This window comes from Chlamydotis macqueenii, chromosome 2, assembly GCF_036417535.1.
Source record: "Chlamydotis macqueenii isolate bChlMac1 chromosome 2, bChlMac1.mat, whole genome shotgun sequence".
NCBI classification, from domain to species: Eukaryota; Metazoa; Chordata; class Aves; order Otidiformes; family Otididae; genus Chlamydotis; species Chlamydotis macqueenii.
The window spans coordinates 150,481,142-150,508,949 of NC_141557.1; the positions used below are offsets into that span (position 1 = coordinate 150,481,142).

The following is a 27,808-nucleotide window of genomic DNA, read 5'->3' on the forward strand; positions in this document are numbered from 1 at the left end:
GACAGATCATAAAAGTAGAATCCTGCAGGGTTTTAATCAAAATCACCCAAAACGGTAGGTGTAATGATTTAGGGAATCTGTCAATTTATATAATCTGCTCACCTTGGGGATTCACGTATTTTTCAGATTGCGACTCCATTCTGAATGTCAAGTTCAGTACATCTGCTGTCTTTTTAGCTGAGTGTTAAATTCATAGCAACACTAGCAAGAAATCACAGAGACGGGGCAGGAATGGTTCTCGGGTCACCCAGCGCACCTCCTCTCCCAGAGCAGGGCTAACTGTGCCGACACACTCCTGAGGGTTACAGTGTCACCTGTCCTTCAAAGTCCCCAGTGATGAGGATTGTACACCTTTCCTAGATAATCTAATCCAGTACCTGGCCCACACACCAACTTTTCCCCAGAACCCACCCAGAACTTTGCCTGACACCAATGCAGACAACTATGCCCTGTTGTATGCGGCAGGGACCTGGAGAACATGCTGTCTTGTCCTCCTTCTGTCTCCTAGTACTAGTGTTTTCTAAGTCTTACATTGGTATTGCTTTCTTCTAGACCTTCCACAGTTAACTGGTATCTTTTTAGAAGTGCAGTGGCTCACATGAAGGTGGTGTAGCACCTGAGGCTTTACATAATGCTAATGTAGTGAGGTATGATTACTACATCTGCCCAACATGCAACACTTCCGCTATAACCCAAGATTATTGTCTTTATTTTCCCCTCTCAAAAACACAACATCGTATATTTAAGCAATTTCGCCACACTGCCCAGATGCTTTCTGGCACAGCAACTACTTTGTCATAGAATCACAGAATTGTAGAATGGTTTGGGTTGGAAGGGACCTTTAAAGGTCATCTAGTCCAACACCCCTGCAAGGAGCAGGGACATCTCCAACTCAATCAGGTTGCTCAGAGCCCTGTCCAACCTGTCCTTGAATGTTTCCATTGTTGCTCATTTTCCACCCCAAACCAGCACAGTTGATTATTCCCCAGCAGTGAACTTTGCACTTGTCCTTTCTGAACTGCATTCCATCTTTCTTACAGACCATTTTCCCAGTCCATAAAGATCCTTCAGCAGCCTAACCCTTGTGCCGAGCAACTTCTCATTCCCCTCCAGCCTGAAGACCAATGATCCTCCACTCACACGGGAATCTCATTGGACAGGGAGATTACTGTCCCCTCCAAAGCAAACCAGTCTGCTATCAAATCTGACCTCCTGAGCAAAAGTGATTAACTAACAGACCCTCCAAGACGAGGACTTAGATTGTTTGATCCAGTATATTGGTGGTCACTGATGATGGAGGCTGGTGATGCCCACCAAAGGCTGTTCTCACACGTGGCAACCTGTGGGCAGGAAAGAGCAGGGTCCGCTGCAGGATCTCTGGTCACCGTAAAGAGGAGGATTTGGGTCCATGCACAAATGACACCTCAAAGCAGTGTGGAGGAGATGCATCACCTTCTGCTGGGGCACTCTCTATCCACAAACTCTAAGGCTTAGTGACACACCTGGATGCAGCCTCTGGCTCCAACACCTTACCCAGTTTTCATTGGGAATTGTCACCTGGAATTGTCAACCTTCACCACCACGAAGCGCTGCACGCTGCAAGCTGCAAAGCTTGCAGCTCTTGCCTCCCACTATGGTAACACAGGGTGAGCCAGAAGCCAGCTTCCCAGGAAGTCTGAAAGCAACATCACGGGTAGGTAGACTGGGACAAAACAACCACCAGCGTAATTCACTGAGTTCATTTTTTTTTTTTTTTTTATATAATGATTTAGCAGCAAAGCCTCAGTTCATCTAGGGAAAGAACTAAGAGACCAAGAACAAAAATTAACTAATGAGAGTGTAGTAAGAGACCCACTGCTTTTCGCCATGTGCTACCAGCCGTTCTGAATGAGAACTCATTGCAAATGGTACAATAGAGGCCTGTAGCAAGGCCAAAACAATGGAATAGCAGCTCTTTCTCAAGCCCTTTGACCACACTGGCAGAGAAATGTGATTAAGATTCACATCAGGAACCACAGACAGTTTCCACTGCATAAAGACAACCATGGGAAAGCTCTCTCTAAATTAGTGTTGATGGATACCTTTGAAATAATGCAGATGCTTATTTCCAACTTAGATTCAAGAATGTGTCTTCCAAGCTCACCATTTTAAACTAAAAAAAAGCCAGGAGTTCACTTCCTGGAGCAGGAACACAAGCTGTGCAGAAATTAAGTGTTTCCATCATAGGTGCAAGCCCCCAAAAGCCCCAAACCACTGGTGCAGAACTGCCACACCAGCACATCCAACTCAGGGCAACAATTTCACATTTTTCAGCCTGGAGGAGCGGCTGGAAATCTGAGTGCTTCTGCCAAGCCCTCAGGTCTGCACACTGAGATAGAAACTTCAGGAGATCGAGCTCTCAGCTTTTTCAATACTTCTGCCTCTGGACCCCATCCAACTGGCCACCAAAGGACCATAATCCTTCTGGCCATCAGCCTCAGCTGGAACTTTAAACGGAGGAGAAGTGAGGAGTTAAGATGAGCACATTGGCCTAGTGAAGAAGAATCTGCTTCTCACACCACAACATTTCAAGTGTGATATATAGCTATACACCAGCTATACCTGCTCTCAATCGACTCAGCCGTTCCCACCACTCCTGAAGCAGTTCTACTAAAAAAGCACAGGTACCTGGTGGCTAGCAGGGGGTATGTATGCAGAGGGCTGAACCAAGCTTCCTTCATCCGCGGCATGCTCTCATATATTAAGAGGTCTTTCTCCGTCAAGACCACTAACACTGGCTTCCAGTGCTTCTCGTTGTCTCCTGGCACCTGAAAAAGAGCAAAGTCTCAGTGAAATAACAAGACAAAGCTACTGGTGTGGAAAGCCTGACGGTATGAACATCGAGTCCTAGGCAAGATAACGAACAAAAGAGAGTTTTACTTCTTTTTGGTTTTCTTTTGGGTTTCTCTGAATTTATAACCAGCTGCAGCAGAAATGGAGTAAAGTGAGATGACATCTGCTGCTCTCTTTAGCGCTGCCATTTCCAGCCCTCCTTGCAGCCTTGCCTTAACACAGGCTACTCCACAAATGCAGTAGTGGGAGAACACTGAGACAGAGCTGGTTGCTGTTTAGCTGTGGTATGCATAAAGGACCTGAAATGTACATTTATAATGTGCACCATTCACGTGTAGTTGGCACATTAACCTAAGGCTGGACACTGCTGCTGCCATTTCTGTTTTCATGAGTGAAAAAAGTTGCAATGTCATCACTACTAAAGAAGAGTGTCAGGTAGTAAAAAATAGTGGTTTGGGAGCAGATGCTTCTTTCCTCAGCAGTTCATGTTTTCATTGCTTCTCCTTCCTTCATGCCTTCCTTCTTCCAGTTTTACAAGTGCCAATTCATAAAGAGATCCAACCTAAACATGGGGTTGATCTGAAGCACAGATCAGTGATGGATCTGCATCCACATTTCAAACCCATCTGTAGAAGATGTCTAAAGACTGAGACATCAGAGCCCTTTACTGGCTGCAGAATCCAGATGTGGAATTATATTTTGCAGTTTAGACATGTGGTAGTCCACTTGGCTACACAATTACCATTACTGGGATCAAGTATGGATCCTGGATTTTACTTATTCTACTCTGGCAGCATAGAAGTGTCTTAAAATAGATGGGAATATGAAAGGATCTTAGTTTCACGTAAGAATGAAGCTCTTGTCTTTCACAGACAAATTAATCATTTTCCTTTTGGTGCACATAAAGAAAAAGAAACTTCTATGTTATGTGTCATGCAGTAACACTCACAGCCATGCTTTCAAACCTAAACATCTCAGCTGGGTACTAAAGGAAATAGAACAAATTCTGAGATTCACCAGAGAATCTGGTTGTCTACATGACTCCTCCTCTATTAAAACCTTTTCCGGGACAAAGAAGCAGTTGCCTATGCTGTTTTATGGTGGAGAAACATCTAAAAGGGATCAATCAAAGGTTGGCCAGGCTGGGAGTGGCACAGCCAGGAATGGTGATTCAGATCCTTAAGTATGATGTGCCTTAAGTGATGGATCAGACTGAAAACCACATTTGAAACACTTGTATTTTATATGAAGACAGAGTCCCACAAATTTCTAAACTTTTAAGGACTTTGAAGACAGCTCTAAGATAGCTTTGCACCAGAACACCAATGCCCAAAGTACATCTTAAACTGAGATTTTTGGCTTGTATAATTTTAAGAGGCATTTTTCCTTCTGAATTAAGCTTTTCCAATAATCATATTCCTGTTTACAGCATTACTTGGTCGTTGGTAGTTCACATCCGTGTGTTAATCAAATTAAAGTCATAAACAGTTCATCCTTTTAATTTCTTCAGAAGCATCAATACCTATCTACAGTTTTCTTGTGGTGACAGTTTCTTGAAATGCAACCTTTCATTTTCAAACAGGGCTGGATAGAGAAGCCACCTAATTAGCAAACCTATTAATACACTCCAGAAAGAATGCAAAATCCAGAGTTCTCACAATCCATATACCACAGAAATAGTCACATGAATAAAAAGCATCCTCAGCTTCTTAATACCACAGTTATTAACTACAGCTAACACCCTAGTTCCTAGCATGGGAACACAGAAATAAATGTTACAGTTAATGTTAACATTTAATTTTTGAACAACTGCCTGTGTTCTTTAATTAAAAGATTTTAGTACATACTTGTGAATATTCCCAGAAAAGTAAAAGGGAGATAAACATGAAGTCTCCCATAGGATGAAAAAGCAGTGTGTTCAGATCCAAAATCGGGACGTGTAAGCAGGCAGCGTACTGAGTGGTTATTTCTTATTTTTCTGTTCTGTGACCACAAGCAATCCAAAGACTATAGGAAGACGCTTGCAGCTTTTTTTGCAGAACCGTCCTGCCCGTGTAGCACTTTCAATCACAAGCTTTGCTATTAGGTGGCTGCTCAGTCAACTGTGACTCCAGAAAGTTTGGGAAACACTGTTCCCTGTAAAGCAACCACAAGAAAGGAAATAAAATTCATTTTGCCAGTTGGTCTCACAACTATTTGCTGGGCAGATGTAAATATCAGGAGCCAGAATTTCCAGTGTGGATCCCGCAGTTACCACTTGCACAGTGAAGCCCACAGCTCTGCCCCAGTCGTTCCCAATAGCAGGGTGATTGGGGAGATGTGCCTTGGTCACAAGGTATTGAAGGCTTTTTTTCAAGTATAAGTGAGCTGATACTGCCTCGCCTTGTAGGATGTATTCCCTCTTTGTAGGGTGTATACTGGGAAGGGGAGAAAGGAGAACAATGTTTGCCTGAGCCCTCCTGGGAAGCCCTCCCCTGTAAGAAGGGCCATGCAATACACACACTTTTAAACACATTTTTAAATCCTTGCCGGGACTGTAGCTGTCTCACTGCTAAGGAATGCTGGTGTAAGCAATACTGCTGCTATTTCAGACCTGAAGAAGGATTTGTGTGCCTGAAAGCTTGTCTGTTTTTTTTCCAACTGTAACAGCTGATCTAATAAAAGATATTGCCTTTCCTTAAAAACCTTGAATTGCATTACTGTTCCCTGATTTCACTGGGGTTTGGATCAGGCTTTAACAGCTGATGCCGCGCCGTTCAACAGGCAGTTGGCACTTCTGGAAGGTGTCAAAGAGAACACGCTGTCCCGTAGATGGTAATAGCGAATTTTACAAAGGAAGAAGAGAGGCTGCAAATACACCACTAGCCTACAGGGCACATTCAGGACAAATCAGTGCAGGAAATTAATCTAGATCAAGTAAGTGTCATAGCAAGCATGAGTATAATAGCAAATTACAAAATAAAAGCAAAAAACCACGGTGCTTACGGGCAGCTAAGTGAAGGATTTGTTCAAGTTTTAAAGGTCTTAAAATCTGACATACCATAAAGATAACATGAAATACTTCTGTAAGAGTAAATTTAAGCATCACTTGAGATAGGTTTTAGAGGTATTATTTTAGACAATGGTTAGGAGCAGCTTCTTAGCCAGAGTTCTGCAGAATTCTGGCACTTGCACTACAGTTTCTTCACTCCAGTTCCCACTTGCCCACATGCAATTCAAAGTGCATTGATCTGTGTTGCAGACAAATAAGGACACCAAGCACTCTAAAAAACTTTTCAAACTCAACCTTTTCTCAAAGTAAAACATGTTACATCAAACATAGATGAAGTATAGAAAAGAAAAATCAGTACTCCCCAAACCTGCCACCACAATAACATGAATCAGCTCGGTTTGTGCTGGTGTTCTACGCACTGTTCAGGGAACTCTACGCAACAGGTACCAGTGCCTCCTCTCCAAGCTCTGCTCATCTCAGCTGAGGTCACTGCTTATATTCCCAGGCGAAATTCCACTTCAAGTCAATGAAGCCGTAAATGCTTATACCAGAAGCAAACTTGTTTGTTTTTGTTTTTTTTTTCTCTTTCCTAGACACACTGTGGCTCTAGATCAAAGTCTTCAAGTACAAATCTGAAAAGGGAGAACATAGTCTAACAAAAAAAAACCAAGTGCAGTGACGCATCCTTTTTGCTACCACGAACCTCTTTGGTCTTCAGATACTCAGCTCATGAAGTACAAACCCTACTTTTTCCCGTATGTACCTCTCTGGTTTACCTTTCTAAACTTAGAAAATATTTAATGTAAGGCAGGGACAAAACCTATTTTGTGTGTGAAACAACACGATGGTTGGGCCTGGGATGACACCAGAGGAGATCCACATTCACGTCTCGCTCAGCCACAGGCTTCCTCTGCCAAGCCAGTCTAAATGCTCTCTGTTTCTGTATGGACACCATGGTCTCTGCTGAGGTGGCAAGAGCTTTTGTAATACACACAGCAGGCACAGATGTAAGTGTGAAGGCAGACAAAAAGTGCGCAAGAACGACTGCTACATAGAGACTAGTCCATCAGACTTTCAGCAGCTACGTGGAGACTTGTCCATCAGCCTGTGGCTGACACAAGAGCAAAAGTACTTCAATGCAGAAAGCAGATGGCACAGGCAGTGTTAGGACACACCAGACCCCACTGCACTGAGGACGCACCTGAGCTCTCGCTGCCTTTGCAGCAGTGGGGCAGCATCACCCTGGGCTTTGCTTTAGGGCCGGATCTGCGGTCTGAAGGACTGATTCTACAAATAACGAGGTAGCAAGTTCTACAACACCCACACCACTGCTCCTGCTGGTTTTCTGGCAACTGCTCATGTGCTTAAAGCCACTGCTTGCACGCCCTTAAAGAGTAACTCCTTTGATACACAGCAAACAGTATTTCAAAGAGGAGCCAGCTTGTTTTTCCTGCAGGAGATGGGGACCCCCTGGCCCCTTTAAATGGGTATCACAGCTTCCAAATCTTCAATAGTTTTCACATGTAATTAGTTGCCGTAAAGACAACGGGCATCTCAGTGGAGAGAAATGCTTTTACAAACAGTTTGGCCCTCTGCTCTTTCATCTGCCAGGTCTCCTTTACGTAAGGTTTTTCTTTGAATTTCAGTTATTCATCTACTGCAGGCTGCCAGGAAGGGATGAAAGAACACTTTTAGTCTATGAGGCTGACAGATAATTAAATTAGAGGCCTTGGTGTACTCTGGAAAGCTGTTTTATATTTTCATTAACTCAAAAGGGACATTTCAATTACATTCCTTGTTTAGTAAACAAATTATATATTGCCAGCAGACTCCACTGCAGCAAGTATCCAAAATGTGGCCTTTGAGAGAACTGCCGGAAAGGCAGCAAGTTCACGCTTATAGGACGTGGTTTAACCCTCTTTTCCATCACCCCTTCCCAAATCCCAGAGCTACACTATCCCCTCACACAGAGCACAGGAGGAACAACCAAGAAAGAACTCTCGAAAACTTTTTCCTTGCTATTTTCTCTCCTCCCTCACATAAAGTCTCTCCATGCTGACAAGAGCCAGCTTCCACGCAGGCAGGGATATGTTCTGCTACGCATTCCTTGCCTTTTCATCGTCTTTTGACGTAGGGCTGCGTCCATGTTCAGAATAATTTTGATTCATTTACAGAAACCTACTTGTCAGTTCCTGAAATAACAGCTGGGACTGAAAAGGATTTTTGTAAGATGAACAGCAGTGATGCAGAAATACACCACGCAAACCCCAGCACATGCAACAACACCGGTATTTCTGTGAGCTCAGCTGATGGGATGCAATTTGCAACGCAGGAGTGGGTGTAAGTGACAGCCATAGGCAGGGGATCTCAACACCTCCCACGCCACACGCGGATGAGACGTGTTTTGCTGCTAAACTTTGTAGTTTTAAACAGGAAATAATGTGCACGTTGTTTAGGAAAAAAAAAAAGTTAACGAGAGTATGTCTGGTTTTGTTCTCACTCTTTGACCTCAGTGACAGCTCAAAGGTGGCTTGTGCCATTATCAGATCTGGATTACAGTCAGTGCAGACACAAAAATCCCCCAAAGGTCACAGTATTGCCTCCTGTGAGCAGCGAGGGAGCAATGCCCAGGCTGGGCTGTGGTGCCACCACTGTTCGAGCAGCCAGAGCCCAGCAGGTCAGGTGGGAACCACAGCTGGGACCATGCTGATCCACCCCTCATGCTCTCCTGAGTGGAGCTTGGAGGAACATAGGGAGCTACAGTTACAGGCACAGCTGAGAATGGACAGGACACCCATTCTCAAGACAGATCTGTCCAAGTCTGAACTCCTTTTAAATATCCTTTAAAATGATAAAATACAAGCCAGTGTTTGTCAGAAGTAATACAGTCGACCACATCTGCAAGACAATATGTTCAGGCCAACGTCCTGACTCTCTGGACTAAGAGGATTTTCAAACAGCTCTGCCTCATACCCAAATACCTCTAAATGTCAAAAGAAGCACCTCTGATGTACTGATCCATGCAAAAACAGCAGGTGGACGGAGACCTTTCCTACAGCCAAACAAGAATGTCTGATCCCAGTCTTGTAATGGAGGTTTGCTCCAGAGCTCGGTGAAGTCAACCGCAGTTTTTCTGATGACTCTTTAGGTTTTGGACTAGGTCCTTGGGAAACAAGCCTGGAGGGCTGCATGTCTTCCACGCTACAGAGAAGATGGAGCCCAGGTCTTCTCGGAGGTGCACAGTGAAAGGATGGGATTCAATACCCACAAGTTGAAACAAGAGAAATTCTGATTTGATACTCAGAGAAACTTTTTCACTATGTCATGGTAGCCAAACACTGGAACAGACAGTGAAATGTCCATGCAGGGAGATACTCACAACATGACTGGGCAAGGCCCTAAGCAAGCTGGTTTAGTTGGCTCTGCTTAGAGTAGAACCACAAGAACTCCCTTCCAACCTATATTATTCTGTGAGTCTATGAAACACAGGAAAAAATGAAATAAGAAGTCCAAATTTGGATCAGAAAGTCATAGCTTAGGTTGCCCCTGAGTCAAAGTTGGCCATACAATTATTCCATACATAAGCAGTTTTTCATGCATATGTGTTGTATGAATGTTGCATCAATAGGAATGCAGCAGTCATACAAAATGGTTATTGCAGCTTAAGGGTTTGCAGGATGATTTGTAGTTACCTTGTACCTTAAATCCTTCAGAGCTGTATAAAACGTGTATTCTTGATCCTTCTGACTTGGCAGAGTTTAACACTCTGGATTTCCTTTGCAGTAGATTCCTTGCAGGAATGTAATGATAAGGAATGTAAGGGAGTGGAAAACCCAGCATCCCATAACCTTAATTCACTGTAAAACACACCTTAAGTAAAAATATATTTCTCAACTGGATGTTCTCTTTCTTCTGCTGATTCATGGCTCCACAGAAACTGGAAATCCAGGGGACTCAAAAAGGAAAAAAGTGGTAATTAATCTATTTTAGAAACTTCCACCATGACCCAGGATCATTTTTCCATGCATGAAGTTGAGATTTAAAGGTCCATAAGTAAGAGATCTTTTGCAGTGAGACAGGACACTAACTTTCTGATAACGTCAGGAGTATTTCTGCAAACAGGCAGAGAGCAAAGGGGATGGTAAACGCCCCACACCATTTGTTAAAGACACCGATCACTTTTCATCTTAGAGAAGGTGAAAAGAACTCTACTGTGTTTTATGAAGTATTCTGATGCTTTCTGAGTAGAACACATTTTCTTCTACAGCAGCTTCTTCAGACCATGAGAGCACTGTCTGAAATTAAGTAGTGGTAATTTATGACAGCAAGGCTTTGCAAACAGCAAAGGTCCACTGCTAAAAAGATAAAGTGTTGAGCTAAATGATTTCTGTAGAAAAACCTGCACTTTGCTATGTATTTTTTTTTTCTTTTTATTGCTTCTCAGAAATTGCCAAGGGAGAGCAGGGAAGGGAAGAGGACATTTCATCACTCAAGGGCTGCGGCGAGGAAGACCTGGCCAACCGGTAAGTCGCAAGGACAGGGACAGAAGGCAGGTCAGACACATGGGAAGGTCCGAGCAGACCAGCTGGCACTGGTGACTGAGGCTGATCAAGAGATAGTGGACAGGCCAGCTACACTTCAGCTGACGTTCAAAGCCAGTTTGACTGTGAACAAACCTGTGCTGGAAGGGGTCACATTTTAAGTATCGCTTATAAAAGAGGCACAGGGGAAGGAGGAAAAAAAGGGAAGGAAAGACCATTAATCTCGGGCTTTTCTAATAATTTATACTGATTGAACAAATGAACGGAAAGCCTGAAGAGTGGAGGTGAGCACAAAGCTGCTATACAAAAGCAAAAACCTGTGCAAAACTGGAGGCAATCACAGCAATCTCCCTCTTTCAGCACACTCACACCACACATTCAGGATAAAAGCAAAGATGCGATTAGCAGACATCTTTGCATCTCTTGCATGTTCACACATTTTGAGTATGTGTGGCTTATCTATGGGATGTCTGGGCTCTTCAGGCTGCAAGCGAGGGTGCCTGTAAACTTGCTTTCTGAAACAGATCTCATGAACGTATCACAGAAAGATTGCTGATACCAGAAGCCTGAAGCTTAAGAAATATTTAAGTAAAAATCACAGAATTATAATGTGGGATGAATGGTACTTCTAAGACACAGCTTGGTTCTGGAAGAGACAAGCAGCTGTGCTGCCTCCAAAATAAACACTGGACCTCAAAGCACAATAATCCTAGTACTGAGGGAAAAATACTGAACTTCCCTTTAAAACGGAGCAGCTCCCTTCTTACGCTAAGCCAAGCTTGCCCTAGGAAACACTAAGAAGGACCATGGCATGCTCTTGTATCTTCATCTTCAGTTCAAGGAGCCACTTTGCACAATACTGTTACTCGGTGGTAGGGAAAACCAGTTTCCCCAGGTATGCTCCAGGATACCAGGAGCAACCACTCTTCTCTGCTATGCCCTGCAGGTTGCTATATGCCAGAGTTTTGCTGTGAGCAGAGTTTTCTGTTCAAGCTAAGGTGGAGCATTTTATGAGAGAGTTCATCATAATCAGTGAAGTATAATAGTAATTGTACAGAAGCAGAATCAATGTAAAGGCACCATAGTTTCAGCTCACTGTCTCTAAAGAGTCTATAATTTACAATTGAATCTGACTTCAGCTGATCAAGTGGGTACCAGATGAGGATAAATGAGTAATAATACCCATTACCTCAAAAGATACACACATCTCATCTTTCAGTTCAGTAAAAGTGCATAGATTTGTAATCATCAGCTCAAGAACACTTGTCAACAGCACCCAATCAAACGTGAATGCTGGAGGAGGAGTTTTGATTTGAAAGCAGCTTGCAGTTTCTAATGATGGCTCAAACATGTAAAATGCCATTTGAAATTATTACCGTGTCTGTTTGGTGAAGGACAGGTAATCATCAATGTCTACATTAAAACTACAGTGACTGAAATCTGTCCCAGAAGATGTTCCTTGCCTTTCTCTATCACACTGTCTTTCCAAATATTCAGTCTAAGAAATGATGGCCCATCACGACGGGTACCTTTTCCAGACTGACAGATTTGACTGGTTTACTCAAGGGTCATTATAAATCACAAGGGCTGGAAGGAAAAATAGTAGGGGAGCAACAGAGAGAGTACAAGATGTTTCTTTGTCATTGCTATTATGTTGTCTGAAGGACAGTCCAGAATACTGTGTCATTTCAGTCTATTGTGTCATTGATCAATATTCAGTGATACTGATGGACTGCAATGCAACTAATGACCTCAAGCAAATGAGCGAATTCACTACACGCCTGGCACAAAAATGTATTATCTTCAAAAAACACTGACAAAATCTATGTTATGCTTCATCAACTAGAATTTTGAACATGCTGAGAAATATTTGGCAGCCTTATTGAAAAAGCAAAAATTCAAGTAGAATCCATAACACTTTGGCTTAATTTTGAAAACATGCAGAGCACCCACAGGTTTCTGAAAAGTTTGGTGAAAATTAGTTACAATTTGGAATCCAAATCTACTTATTTAGATGCCTAAGTAAAGATCTATCACAAGAAGTTCCTATAGTTGTCTTTTATTTACCTGGTTGTCATTTTCAAAGCCGTTCAATTATTTGAGACCATATATTTTTTTAAACAGATAGAAACAGAAAGTCTGTATCTTGCCAGCACGTTGACAGGTCTCCACAAGCCATCTAAGATGCTCAAGGAATATTCCTGCTTTCTTGCTGGGAAAAAAAAAAGGAACTTAAACATGTAATTTTCATTACAATTTGTTTATTAAATTCAAAATTTTCTGATGGGCAGGACTATGGCTTTTTTTCCCCCCAGAAACCCAGCTGAGCTCCAAGAGACCTCTGCCCACCAAACAGGTTTTCAATTTGCTACACCTTGGCAATCAGTATGGAGAGCTGGAAGACCACCCAGTAGGTTTTCACAGTGGATCTCAGTATTGGTGGATCCCAGGGTGCCAGTAAGGGCAGGAAATGAACACTTATTCCATTTAATATCCAATTCATTTTCTTTCACTCCTTAAGCAGGACAAAAGTTGAATTTTAACACCTTAGCCCTTTCAGAGAGCTCTGTTTGATTGGGAATTTGTTAGTTTCCTAAGGAACAGGTAAAGAAGACAAATAAGATCTAATCAAAAAGTGCCACCTGCCCCACTGAAAAGTGGAGAATATCCTTTTTCTGCCTTCCAAGAAGGCTTAAGCCAGTCACTGGTTCAGAAATGTGAATGCTTAGATTCATAGAAAGAGGGCTGGAGATGACTTGAAAGATAACCATTAGGAAATTGTTGCCCATGCTGGAGCTTGTGGCACTGTGGTCTTGGGGATACCATGACGTCAAGTATCATTACATGCTTGGGAGACTAACAGAAGACTCAAATTTGGTTTTTTAGCTAAATATCTTTTTAAGATGGTCATTAGTCTAACCCTGCCAAAGTCCTATCAGGAGAGTGATGGCTACAGAGGAAATGGGTAAGTGGGACGAACGCAGGAGAGAAAGTTCAGAGTTAGAGGATAACTGCAGTTTGTCATTGGTCCTGTGATTGCTGGACAGTTGTCACTACTGGTACATGAAGAAACGCACACATATGCCTAACATTGCAAAAATAACTGACAAGGCAGCTTTAATAGGAAACCAGTATCACCAGCTCTAGCCAGCCAAAGCTCCCTTGGGGATGTCAAGTGGGCCTTGAAAATCAGTCTGAGGTTTGCTTGGTATTTAAAAGACATTTTTAATTCTTGCTGATCCATCAAGCCTTTTTGCTTTGCTGACATTCCATAGTTTCAAGCTTTTCTCTGTGGGTAGAAACCTACAATAAAAATGAAACCTCAGCTTTCATAAAACCTTTTTATTCCAGAAGATGGTAGTAGAAGAAATACACCTATGGTAAAAGTACACAAGCTATGAAGTTTGGACCTATGATCAGGATGTGAGCTGCCACTTCTTGAGAGGCATCACTTTCCCAGACCTGATACTGCTCATATTACAAGATCTGACAAGATCACAGCCCAGGGGCTTATGTCAATGACTCTTTTAATTAATCTACCATCTACGACAAAAATGTAGCAAATATTGAAGGGCATGTGTTAATAGAAACTATGAATATTCAGCAGAGCCATACGAGGAAGGCAAACATAAAGAACCTTCTACTTGGCAGTTATCTACGCTGAGCTTTAAATTAGCCACACAGGACAAATGGATTTAGTGCTGTGCCATGTTATTTCATCTAGATTACTAAAAGATACACAATTAGGGCCATCAATCTACAGACCCAAATCCTACAAATATCAGCAAATTACATGCTATAAGCTATGCAATTTTGCAAGCTAATGCTCTTTATCTGGTTCTAATTCTCAGTCTTTCATATCTTTGCAGTAATGACAGCATTTAACTACTCATAGGACAATTTTACTGAGAACTGAACATTCCTTTAGACAAAAAACTTAGGAGGAATAAAGTTAATTTTCAAAGCTAGTATAAACAGATTGCATGCTACAGTTATCTCCCTGGGGCCAGGATGAGAAACTGAGGTTTCAGATTTAAGAATTATCCCTGAAATACATAATCTAATAAAATAAAGAACTTCCTGGTAATGGCATTAGACTTTTACATCTCTTAATAAACATACCACATATCCAAAGAGAAATTATTTTTGGCACGACAGATACACGATCTCACGAACCAACTGATTTCATCAATGGGAGACTCTTTCCTGCTCTGGACTAATAAATTATCCCAGCGAGCAAGTGCCAGCCATTTACAGTAAGAACTGGCTGAGGGCAACATGAACATCACAGAGCTGCTACGACTTCTGCAGCTACAAGAAAGTGAAAACCCTAAGAGGACAAATGCATATGAATATTATCCAAGTGACTACACCCAATTCTAACCTTGGTATTATAAATGTATTTGCACTGAAGTCACTGGGAAATTTTACAAATGATTCTTAGTTTTATTCCTACTATGAAGATAACTATTTGTCTTTTCATTGAGATCTGTTCTAGTTTGTACTGGCCTAAACATCTTACATATACTGGTATAAAAAATCTTAAGTAACTCAGTTGAGTAACACCAGTATAAAACTGTGAAAAGAAAACTGGAAATCATGTACTTCAGTAACATTGTCATATGCAAATATTCATATAACCCATTTCAGAAGTATAGCAAATAGGATTGGATATCATACCACTGGTTTCATACCAAAATTTCTGGATTTTTAAATACCATGTCCTCATTGGCTTTTTTACTTCCGTAGCCATATGGAAAACAGTCAGGCACAATTAAGTATTTGTCAGAAAACAATCTACTAATTAACACCATTCTGTGCGAATGAGCTGAAAATCATAATCTTTGCTTGCCAAAAAGCTTCCATTTCTGCCTCATGTTTGTGCTCAGAACTAAACATAGCTACAGATATGCTGCTTGACATAACTGACCAAGGGAAAAAAGAACAACTGCTGCTGAGGTTTTTCAGAACCAGCAGCCAAAGAGATTTTTCTAAAGATAGGTAGGGAGCCGGCACGGCTTCACCTCTGCAACTCGTAAAATTCTTTACTGACAGATCTTTGATTAAACAGAGCAGAAATAGAATAAATCCCAATTAAGACATTCATATTTGGAGCAGGGCTTGAAAGGGAAAAGAAAGTGAGGGGAGGTGAGTAAGTTACAGTGTTTTCTAGGCTTAACCTTAAAAACATAAGACCTGACTTCAATTATATTTATATCTGTTCAATTCTACTGACGTCAATGGATTTACTCCTAAATTATGCCAGATGGAAATCAGGCTAGCTATTACCACATTTTCATGCATATAACCAGCACCCTCTTCAAAGCACTGTTTATTCAAAAGTATATCCTCAGACAGAATGCATGCTCAGATAACCCACCTAAAATCAGAGGAAGGGGCAATCAGTGATGGGCAATGCCAGGGGAGAACTGCAGAGTGACAGAAGTGGAAGGAGGAGATCTGGAGCAAACCTTCTTTGCTGTTATCCGCACGTGTACATAATTGTTAGGGCTGTTCAGCCTGGAGAAGAGAAGGCTCCAGGGAGACCTTATAGTGGTCTTCCAGTACCTAAAAGGGGCTTATAGGAAAGACAGGGAGAAACTCTTCAGCAGGGCCTGTTGTGAAAGGATGAGGGATAATGGTTTTAAAATAAAAGGAGGTAGATTCAGACTGGACATAAGGAAAAAATTACAATGAGAGTGGTGGAACACTGGAATAGGTTGCACAGAGAGCTGGTAGATGCCCCATCCCCAGAAACATTCAAGGCCAGGTTGGATGAGGCTCTGAGCAACCTGATCGACTTGGAGATGTCCCTGCTCCTTGCAGAGGGGTTGGACTGGATGACCTTTAAAGCTCCCTTCCAGCCCTAACTATTCTATGATTCTATAATCTTCATAACCTGCTACTGAATCCTGGGCACTAAACAGATAACCTCTGGGGCTGACACAAGACAACATGATGGCTATTTGCTTCCCTAGTAGAAAAGCAGTCTGTGATCTGTGTTACCTTTGAGACTTGTATTCTTATATTTCATTGTTTAGCAGAGCAGCCTGCAATGCTGTTGTTTCCAAAACTTCGAACCCCTTTGCAGGTCCATGCAGGGCTACAGGTGCGCAACCATTATCAGTTGGTGGTTGGCTCCTTGTGACCTTTTTTTCAGAATTGTTCACTTGCTTGAATGCGATCCTGTAACCACAACCCATTCCTTCCGCTTGTACTTGCAAATTTCCAAGCAGCTGTTTCAAGTTATTTGAAGGGGATAGAGACTTGAGTTTTACTTGACGCGTGCAGGCTAATGGAAACTGATGATGTGCATGACCTTTGATGAGTGCAAACAGCCCCTCTGTCCAATCTGAAGTGAAAGAAGACAGAGAAACTAAAATTCCTCTCTTTGAGATCTCCTTGCAGCTGTGAAGAATTAATCTTACAGGGTTATGAAAGGTTCAGAGAAGGCTGGTCTTATTCTTGCCAATGGGGGATATTTCAACATCTTCCAGCCCACTCACCAATTTGGACACCTGTTTGTGCCCAACAGTCTCTGCAGCTCATCAGTGGGCTGCTCCTTCCACTGTCACCTTCCTGCAGGCTCCTGTAGCTCAGCTTGATTGCCCAGTCTCTTCCAGTCCTGTCCCAGCCTTCCCTTCCCTCAGGTTGTATTAGTCTTTCTGCACTCATCCATTTGGCTTACGTCCCACAGGAACAAAAATCACAGCAGAGAGACAACGTCTGAGGTGTGGTTCCGTGTTTCCTCCTTCCTCCTCCTTGCCTACTCAGATGGTTTGAATTTGGAGCAGAGTCTGCTCCTGTTGGTACTGTTTATGCTGCAATCTTGCGCCACGGCATTCCAGGTTTGCCTAGTCCCTAGGCCCTCTGATAGTAACACAATTATTAATATTATGTTATTAACCACAACAATCACCACCAGAATCAGTGCTGCTCTCTTCCTCATTTCAGACTCTTGCAACAACAAAGCAAGAACCCAGCAGTAAGTCGGCTCATCCTCAATAACCAGCTTTCCCAAAAAAAACCACAAAAGCAGGGGGCCTCGAGACAAAAATGTCACGTAAAAGGTTCTCACACTACCCCATGCAGCTCCACAGTCCCTCTTCACACTGCTCCTCTTTGCAATGCCTCTGGCTTCTTCCAACTCTTCCAGTTGCCTTTGCCTTGTTAACATCTGCCTGCAGTTCCATGCAGATATAAACCTCTGTTTTGAAATTTTAGGTGAGAGAACGTTACTGTATTCTGTAACCTTATAACTCAGGGATCCAAAGAACATAGCAATAATAAGCATTTTTTAAGGGGAATGAACACGTGTGTGTTTAAACCTAAAGTTTTAATGCATTCCCCCTGTGAAGGGGTCCTGCAGAAAGCCTTGCGGGATGAGATGAGGCCAGAGAAAACATCATAAAACACTTCTTTTCATAATATTATGTACTAGCTTTTCATTCCATAAACAAATAGGTAAGCCTCTATTTCCATCACCGGCTGCTCCTCAAAGTGAACTTTTTAGAGCCATTTCCATAAACATCACTGACATCTCCAGTATGAAGCACACAAAACCAGCTATATCCATACTACACATCGGCAGCGTACTCTGGCTGACGTCTCCAACTATTTTCAGCACAAGATCAACAAATGAATGTTTGCACAGCAGCATCTGCTCAGCAGAAATGTACAAATAAGAAAAGCCCCAACAATAACATGATGTGTTCATATAGTTTCAGGAATCTTCGCTGTGGCTAACAGTCGTTAGCGTCTAGTGATTAAAACCCAGGTGCTTCCTCCCAGCATCACTGGTACTAGCACCTGAAACTCCGGGAATCCAAATAACATCTGAGAATATCTTTGATAAGTCCATTTGTCCTCAACAGCAATGTCTCTACATTGGGAGTCGCAGGTCTAAACCCCCACGCAGAGTGTCCTTCTGATATACACCCAAAAAACCAGCCACTTTGGCTCCAGAGCCCCTTTTCGTACCCTGACTATTGAACAGCCACACTCTACAAGCAGATACGCCCTTCCAAAGGAGGTGGTGGAAATTCTTGTGCTTAAAAAAAACTGTTCCAAGGTATACATCTAGATCTCTGAGATGGTCCTCAACAGTCTTGCAGTTGGAGTTGGGAAGAATGGGTGTGCTTTTGCTGAAATTGCTGGAGTTTCTGACAAGATGGCTCACTCTTTGTAACAGCGTGCCATCTAAGTGCTACCATTTTTTAGCAACTTCTGACTCTTCTGATCCCTATCTCAAATAAGTTTAACTTCTATTGCTTGTTATACCTGTGACTCCACTGCTGCTGTCTGACTTTTCTGAAAAAAAGACTAAGCTGTTAGAAGAGAAAAATAGTTAACATCACTATTAGACCAGAAAAAAAAATGTGACTCCGTAAGACACTTCAGCAAGACGAGCTCTAAAAGGGATTGCAGAGTTTTCCATGGATCCTATTGTGTCGTTATAACTAAAGATGGTGTACCACATCTCTGTTGAAATTATATTATTTCTGTGAGCTGTGCTAGCGCTGGAAAAAATCTGATGTCAGTCCAACAGGTTCTGCCATGAGGTCAGGTGTGATACAACAGTACCCAATTTCTCTACCCCTATAGTACGTCTGACAGGATGAGCCCCCAGTGCCTCACGGGAGTGTCAGACCACTTCACTTCTTTCATGTCCAGCTCTCTCCAGGCCTTGATAATGCTGCGTGTATGGGGAACTCCCCTGGCAATGATGCAAGGATGGGGCAATTTCTTACACATCTAGAGAACTTTGCTCCTGGTTTGGATTCTCCTACCCACTGACCTCCCTTCTCACCCGGTCCCTTCCAGGTAGTTTTTCCTATCTTGCATCCAAAGTCTAATGTGAACATCAAAGACTGCATGCATCTCTACGTACTTTGGGTTTTTCCAGTTGATTTCACTAGATTTTCTGTTTGACGCAGTGATGGTCCTTCAGCCTTACAGATCAGTAGAAATCACATTTATTCTGTCTCTATTTCTCTGTCCCCTGCAGCTCGTTGTTTAGGGCTTACACTAAAACGAGAAATGTTTCTTTCTTATGTACTCATTGTGCAACTCTTCCTTTTTTTTCCTAATCCTTCCAGTGAGGAAGACAGCCAGGAGAAGGATATTGTGCATGTTGGGATTTTTGTTCATCTCTCCATGGGGATGATTAGCAAAATACTGTCTCTCCCTAGGTTTACAATTGTAAAATGAGATCAGAATCTGGCCCTTTGAGAGAAGTGTTACTTCTGGACGTGATCAGAAACAGCTGCTTTCTAAATCAGGGATGCTGGCTGTTTCTGGTAATTCAACAACTGGTCTTAAGAATTTTACTTGTGAGGACAGGAGAACTTTGCTGAAGTATTGCAAAATAAGGTATCTACTAATAAAAAAATACAGCACTGTTCCCAAATTCCTTGCAATGCCATGATAATCATTAAATGGTAATCTCTGACAAGGTTAATTCTAATGTTATTCAATGGCTGTTCCCCAAAGTAGATTCCCTTTTGGTAGTAAAATCATTATCTTACTGTTTAAACATTCAGGCTTTCCTCTCTATTTCACAGTTCATAAAGCACCTTTATGGTGCTGAGATTTTTTTTCTTCCGAAGAGACAGAAGACAGTTTGTTTTTCCTGCTTTGATTAAATCCTACATCCCACAAGCAGTGAACCTGTGATACTGCTCTACTGTTTTTAATTGTCTTCTTCTATTAAGATGCCAGCACTGTATGTCTTTCCTGCAGCCCCAGCACGATTTTGCTACGTGCCTGGCATTAGCGCTGTCGGGTCTGAGGTTAATGTGTACACCGTACAACTCATTAGCTGCGCATTACTACCAGAGCCAAAAATCAACATGATTGATCCAACAATATGTTTGGGCTTGGGACCGAGACTCAAATGAGGTCTCACCAAAAGCAAAGGTCAGCAACTTGGCACAAATTTTGCTGTGCACAGAGAAAGCTTTTCTTCCAAACTATTCATCAGGGAAGGTACAAATGACAACTAATATGGGCCTCATTAAAAACAAGAAGAGGAAACCCCTTGTAGAGGGCAAGGCGGCTCCCTCACCATCAATTTTTTTTTTCTGTCCTTTCATAAAGCTTTTATTTAAGTTACAGTAAAGACAATGCAGAGCTTCAAGGTAGCTGTGGGGCTTGGGGTTTAGGAGACTCATTAGACTAATTATCTTGATGTGCACTATCAATTACTGTCCAGTTAAGCAGAGAGGATAACTCTGTAGGCAGAAATAAATCTTCAGAACTGAAGGATCTGGGGGAAGAGAATAAAAGGATTTTTTTTTTTAATCAGTACTATTATTTCTTTTAGTTAAAATTCCAGTGTCAAAACATTTCCCATCTTAAAATAACTAAAATAAAACAGACACAAGTTCAAGAGTGGGAGGGAGGACAGGAATGACATAAGAAACCTTTTCAACCGTGCATTTGTTTCAAGTAGAGTTCATACAAGGATTTCACTCATAACACAAGCACTCTTGCCACAGTCAGGCCCTGAAATCAGTACTTCAAAATATGCTATTTTACATACGGTATCATCATGTGCTTTCCTCCTCAGTAACTAAGGGTGTTGAAAATGCTATTGATACTACAATTAGGCTGCATGAGAAATACATCCCTGCAGTCTCCAGAGCTGCTGTGTTGCAATATAATTGTCTAATGGCACATTTTTGTAAGGGCTGTCATGGTATTATGGGTATAATTTTATTCTTACAAGATGCGATAATAAGGTAAAATGCTGGCGTTAATAGCCTTAGGAGCCTATTACATAAACAGAGGTTGAGGATTCAAATTGGACTGGATTTGTAGAGTCCGCATTGAGTAAATGTTGTGCCACACTGAAAATTATAATGCATATAACTTTTCCCTCTCCACTATTTTTTTTAAACTCTTCTATTCTTCTAAAGGTCAATCCCGCTTTCTAACAGAGAACACAGCTTCTTCTCGAGGTATTTTTAGAAAATTGGTTTATTTTTCTCTGTTAATAGCTGTTTGGCAAAACAGGATACAAAGCATATATTGCTTCTGCTTGTACCAGCAGCTCTTCCGCAACACCCCTCAAACATTAACCAGCTCATCTGTCCAAAAGGCACTGGTGGGCGCCTCTGATTGAAAGCTGAGTGGGCGAGCAGGGTGGGCAACACTATGCAAAAAGATAGGAGGAAAAAAACCCAAATGTTTTCCTCTAAATTAGGGCACTTTTACTAGGAATGGTTCTGCTTTTGCCAGGAGTTTTCTCCATGGGGATCAGCTGAGAGTCCTGGGAGGAGAAGGGCTGCAGGGCACAGAGAAGAGGGGGTTTTTTTATGGCCTATTCTGCTGCTTTCTAATCTATTTTTTCATACCATTAATCAAAAAGCTGAAATGGGAGTATTGTTGTGCTAGGAAAAAAAAAAAAACAAACCCCAATGACTGGGGTGAGAGGAATTCATACTGGGCAGAGCCTGAAGGTCAACACGCCCCTGATGGGCCCCTTCATTCCCCTGAAGGTGATTTTAACCAAGTGAGAGCAAGGTAACTTTGAACACAGAAAACAAAGCTCGATGGGAACTTAAATGTTTGGAAAATCTATGATTTTCTAAGATAGACAATCTCTTTCCTTTCAAACTTCTCACATGCAGCCAGTAAGCAGAAAAATGCAGACGAATGAGCAAACAAAGTGCAAGGGCATAGCTCTTGCAAAACACTGTCTTTCTCAGCACCCGTCATGTCGCAGCGGTGTGTAATCGGGGTGTATTAGCCTCAGGGATGTAAAAATAAATCTGTTTGTCCCGTACAACTGAAGTGGGATCTAGGGGCCGGAGGGCAAGCTGAATGTCCGCAGTGCTGCTCAGGTCAGTGCAGGTTGTTCGGGGAGACGCTCAAGGGCTTTGGTATTGCTCTGTCTGCATTTGCCTCACTCTTTGTTTCAGTTGAGTCTGCGCCAAAGCACTGCCTTACTAGCAGCCTCCTCACCCTGGATAACTGTTCCACAACATCTCCAAATGCTCAGGACATGTTCCACACCTTCCTCAACTAATGTGCTGGTTTGCTTTCTCCTACCCTGCATCCCACATCCAGGCAAGTGCAGGTGCTCCCCTTTTCCACCCCACCACACTACTTCCACCAGTGGAAGGAGGCAGAAACAAACTGGGGCACAAAGGAGGCCAGTTGTTTTGGTGCTCAAGTACTTAAAATAATTGGGAAGGGCACCCTCCACTCCCCACTGATGGCAGGGCTGGGTATGGGTTCAGTAGAAGTCTCTGCTTCCTTATGCACAATATGTTTTATTAAGCAGAGGTTCATGTTGCATTTAAGTTGCACTTGAAAACCAAGCAGCATCACTGTCTCCAATTCCTTCACTGTCTGCCTTGCAATATTTACTGTCAGAGGCTGAGAGAAAAAAGGAGGCCTTTCACCTGCTTCTAAAGGAAGGGGATCAAAGCCTTCCTTCACACCATACCCGTATCTTTCCTGCTTTTTTTTTCCTAACTGAACTTGACTGCAAAGATGTTCAAACATGGGCTTTCAAACTTGCAAAGCCCCAAAAGGTGAGCTGACCCAGCACGTGCGCATGGGGAGGTGGACAGATCCAACTGCAGCTGCCAATGCAAAAGATGGAGAGGCCCAATTTCCTGAAAATTTGGCAATATCTAGGAAGAAAATCCCCCCATCTACCAAAATCTAGGAAGTTCCTTGTCCAGCAAAATCCAGCCCAGCCTAGCAGCAGTTCAGGTTGGGGTTATGTAGAAGGAAGAGTTAAGCATCCATGACCATGCCGTGCAAAGTGGCCGGTGCTCAGAACCATGCCAGGATGTACTCCCACAGCCACCACCCAGCCACGCTGGAGGAACTGAGAGCTGCTGCTCCCACACCCTGGGGAGGCAGCAACCACCCCCCTCTCCTCCCGCCCCGTTTCCTTTCAGCATCCTCTCCTCCTTCCAACCTACAGCCCATCATTTCCCCTCTCAAAGCCTGCCCTGAGTTTGTTGGCGGGACATCTGCAGAGGTCCCTCTCGCAGCAGAGCCGTGGACCACCACATGGATCCCACCTGTGGTCTGTGACCCCCCCTGGCCCACACAGGCACAGCTGCCAGAGCAGGAGTTGCATCTCCGGGCTCACAATTCCTCCTGATGCAGGAAGGGGGAAGTTAAATAAAACTCCATGGCAGGATGACATTAAAAATGAACTTTCTGGTTGTTCCTGGGGTTCAGAGGAACAGTGATAGCAATATGCTGTATTTTATGGGAAAGTTAAGTCAGTTGTTAGGACGGTCAGATGAGGCAGAGTGGGCAGGATGCGATTGCCTCCGCTGGGATCCAGCCAGACCTACCGCAGCCCTCGTGGGAAGGGTGAGGGGACATGTGGGGCTCTGGTTCACACTTCAACTCAATTTCTGCAAGAATAATTTAACACCTGAAGGCTACTGGAGGCACAACCATGCTCACTTACTATTTATCTGTGCTCATCTGCTAGAGGAGCATTCCTTCACTACAACAACCAAACTGTACTGCAGAAATACAGACTTTCGAGCTCAGGTCCTTCATGCATTTACCATCATATTCCTATTATTTTTAATAAACTGTTTACAGCTATTCTTTTTTCCAATCCCCTTGCACTGAGCACTTCTGTCTGACTTGGATTTATCATCTGCACAGCTCTCATTGGCATGGGAAGAGATAGCACGTGTTTTACGGATAAAGACTGGCAAAGCCTTTAAAACAGTATGGTGGATGAAATGGCTGTTTTCAGCTCGAGTTTTCCTTAATAATATCAATTTACTGAAGGCACCTAAAGCAAGAAAAGAACAGTGTTACTGCTGATAAGTGGCCTGTGGAGGAGCCTCGCTGAAGCCGGGAGAGGAAATTACTCTTCATGCTATTTCAGGTTTACGTCTTTCCTAAGAACAGGCTGATCGTTATCCCAGATAATGAAGACTGTTAATGTAATTAAGCGCTCTGTTGTGGTGTTTTACAAAGCAAACAAATAAGTTCCAGAATTAATAAGCTGCAAGGTTAAGTGACACAGGGCAAAAGTAGGACTCTTCATTTGGATCTAAGTGCTCTACAGCAAGTAATTAGTTGGGATTTAAAAGCACAATTTCTAATTTAGGGGACACAAGAGTTCCCAGTTTGAGGTATGTGTAATCTCCAAAAGATCAGACCAATTTTAAGATTATGACCAGCTGTATATTACCAGTATGACAAATCAGGCCCTTTTCTAACCACTCAAAACAGGAGGCCAGGACCAAATAGCCTTGCTTTTCTTCCTCGGCATATAGATGGGTGGTATTTCCAAACATTCCTTGATAATTATTAAAGAAAACAGAGACAGAAAGAAAAGAACAAAAAAAAAAAACAACCCTGTAGAGACTAGAAATTGAAAAGGAGACCACATTACAGGAATGCAACTTCTTTGCAAAGAAATGAGGTATTTGAGTATGAGTTTTCTTAGCAAACACCCATGTTTCTAGCAGGTTATTTATCTGGTTAAACCATACGCTGATTTGCATTGGGGGTTAAGATACAGAAAAAACAAAAATGCACTGCAGTTTCAGCCTAAGCATGCACAGGTACTTTGCAGGGCCAGAACACAGACCTGGGGATTAGTACAACCCGAATTTTATTCCTGAACATGCCGCTGGTTCAGCCTGTGCAGCCTGACAAGGCAGCTAGCCCTGAGGAAGAGTTATACACAGCTTAATGAGGCAGCCCCCTTTCCCCCTCTGCTGCAGGCTCTCACTACTTCTTTTACACTGGGATTTGTCATAAAACCTGCAGAAAGCTAATGCTACGGCATCAAAAAGTAATGAGTTTTCTACCAGCGTCACTATCTGATCTGGCTCAGGGTCAGACAAACACTGCTACCACCACGATGGAAGAGCTGGGAGAGCTCAGAGGGACGGCGGCAGCAGCCCCAACCATGGACACGTGGCCATGCCCAGGGTTTTTAAAATGCTGTCTAGCAGCTGCTGTGCTTCATGGGAAGGTGGTTAAAAACAGATATTCACAATGTTAAATAAAGGCAAAATGTTTTAACTATGTGACGAGCTGGTGGTTTTCTCATGCAAAGACATTTTAAGTTCACTTTTAGAATTTGGAAGTTATATAACATTTTAAAACTGAAGCTTCTCTCCCATTCTTCAAAAATACATTTGTCTGCAATAAGAATAACAATGTGGATCCTTTACTGTGTACTTGTTTTGCTAATCACTGAACATACGTCCAAAGGAAATGGTGAAACAGAAACTTTTTCATTTCAAACTGGTGAAAAAAAACCAACCTCAAATACCCTCTCATGTCATTTGCCTAAATCTTATTTGGACAGCTTGCACGGCTCACAGTCTTGCTGTTATCACTGCCTCCTCTGAATTAGAGTGAGAGCAGGAAGATAAATATAATACTGCAATATACGACTCGATACCGAAGAAGATCACTCTACTGCGACATACCCTGCACTTCAGCTCTAACACAATGATACGGTTATCTAAGGTTTGAGGAGACTGAACAGCCTGTAATATATTAACATACTTTTCATTTCAGAGATAGTGTCAGGAGCTGAAAAACAACTCCGATCCACCATGCCGCTCTGGTTATTTCCCCTCCAATATCAGGTGCATTCTCTGCTCTGATCCCCACACCAGATCTGTGGGAGCAGCCGCACGCTTGCCCTGCGTTAGCAGAGCAACGTGAACAGGAACCAAGCACTGGGGTTAAGGTCTAGTAAGAAAAGCCCACAAGGGCACCTCTCCAGCTTCAAATATCAACAATATAAAAGACAACTTTCAGCAACTCCTATTTTTAAGTTATTCAAAGGAGCTTTGAGATCATTTTAAGAAGCCCACGACCTGGAAGACATTTGACATCCAGAGAGGAGAACAGTCTCTGGCTGCAGAAGTGCTTTTTCTTTCCTCCAAGCCTACATTTAAAGTGTTACTGGCACAGTGAGGACAGGGAGAGACGCAGAGATTGGGGTTTCATTTAGGTTTGTTTTTTTTTTTAAGTTACCCAGCTACAAGTCTGGCGCCTGGCTACAGCTTCAGCTTCCCCTGAAACCAGTCATGCTTTTGCTTTGTGTGGCTGACTGCTGAATTGGCAAAAGCGACCTTTGCAAAACCACTTTTGCCAGAACACTTTTTTGTGTTTGCATTAAAGAGGCAAAAATGTAGATAAAGCTTTTGCCAATGATACCTTGGTCTACTGGAACAGACATTACGAAGTGATAAAATAAACTACCATTTCCTGAGTGTTTTAGCTTTCCAGTGCCAGAGCAGCATTTGCTCCTCACGATGGAACTCAATGGTAGGTGGATAAGTGTGAGAAGAAAAGCATCAATGCCTGTTTCAGCTCCTCTGTAAGCCACAGGATGTCCAGAACTATAAAGAGTGGGGGAAAAAGAGAGGTGGAAAAGACATTTCTACAAAGACTGAAAGCATTCCTGGAAAGAAGAAGGGCAATTAACACACACATGGAAAAGCTCCTCAGTTAGGATGACATTACTCACTTCTTCTTTTGTATTTGGTCACTAAAAGTATCTTTACAGGGAACATTAAAAAAAAGAAAGACCTGGAAAAATTAAAACCTATATGTAGCTGTTCCCTCCCACTTAGCATGCTTGTTAATTCCACAGGTCTTGCTGAGGCGAAAAGACCAACACAAGAAAGCAAAGGCGATGGGGACAGCACACTTCATTACAAACTGGTACTTGACATTGTTCTTAGTTACAGAAACGTTTTAGGATGCTGGTGACTAATATAATGCCCTAGTCCTCAGCCAGGTTCAGAAACCCTTCCCCATAAGGTCAAGGGCAGGACAAGGTTAGTGCCTTAATAAAAGAGGGAATGTGGCATCTCTAATGATTGCTTCTGGCTGTTTTTCTCCTTACGTGTAAGAATGCCACAGTGAGCATTTGCTTTCTTAAAGGGATGCAGAGCTCTTTGCTGTACCTGCAAACGAACCCTCACTGCCTACCCTGGGGCACAGCCAGGGACCTGACAAGATGGATGTTTCATGCTGAAGACCACAAATTTAGGGCTCCTTCACAAGGAAGGTTGGTGAAGGCAGAAGAATCCTTTTAGCATTCAATTGCTTAGTACCTTAGATAACCTACTATTTATTTTAACATTATCCACCTGAGGGAGGCTCCGCTAATGAATCTATTTCTGTAGTACTATAAAGGTTGAAGTTTAGAGCTAAGTTTAGAGCAGAGACATATAAAAAATGTCAAACCAGGAAATAGCTTAATGAAAGCAGAGAGTAATCACAGCAAATTACAGTGAAATTTCTATGGGATTACATTTTGCATTCCCCAAACAAGCAGAGGAATTCATCTCACTTAGCGTTGTTCCATTTTGCTGAGAATTCACTGTAAGGACAGGCTATGTAAGTAACATAATGCAATGCCATAAAAGCGGTCTTAAACATCACAGTCTAAAATGCTTTTCAAAACGGA

At 42.5% G+C, this 27,808-nt stretch overlaps 1 protein-coding gene across 1 annotated transcript in view; it reads right to left on the minus strand.

Moving 5' to 3' along the window:
• Positions 1–27,808, minus strand: part of SNTB1 (syntrophin beta 1) — a 115,711-nt gene that overhangs the window by 10,447 nt on the left and 77,456 nt on the right. Inside the window, exon 4 of the mRNA XM_086741213.1 lies at positions 2,668–2,807. Within this exon, the coding sequence (XP_086597339.1) occupies positions 2,668–2,807 (140 nt within the window). The remainder of the gene's footprint in view (positions 1–2,667; positions 2,808–27,808) is intronic.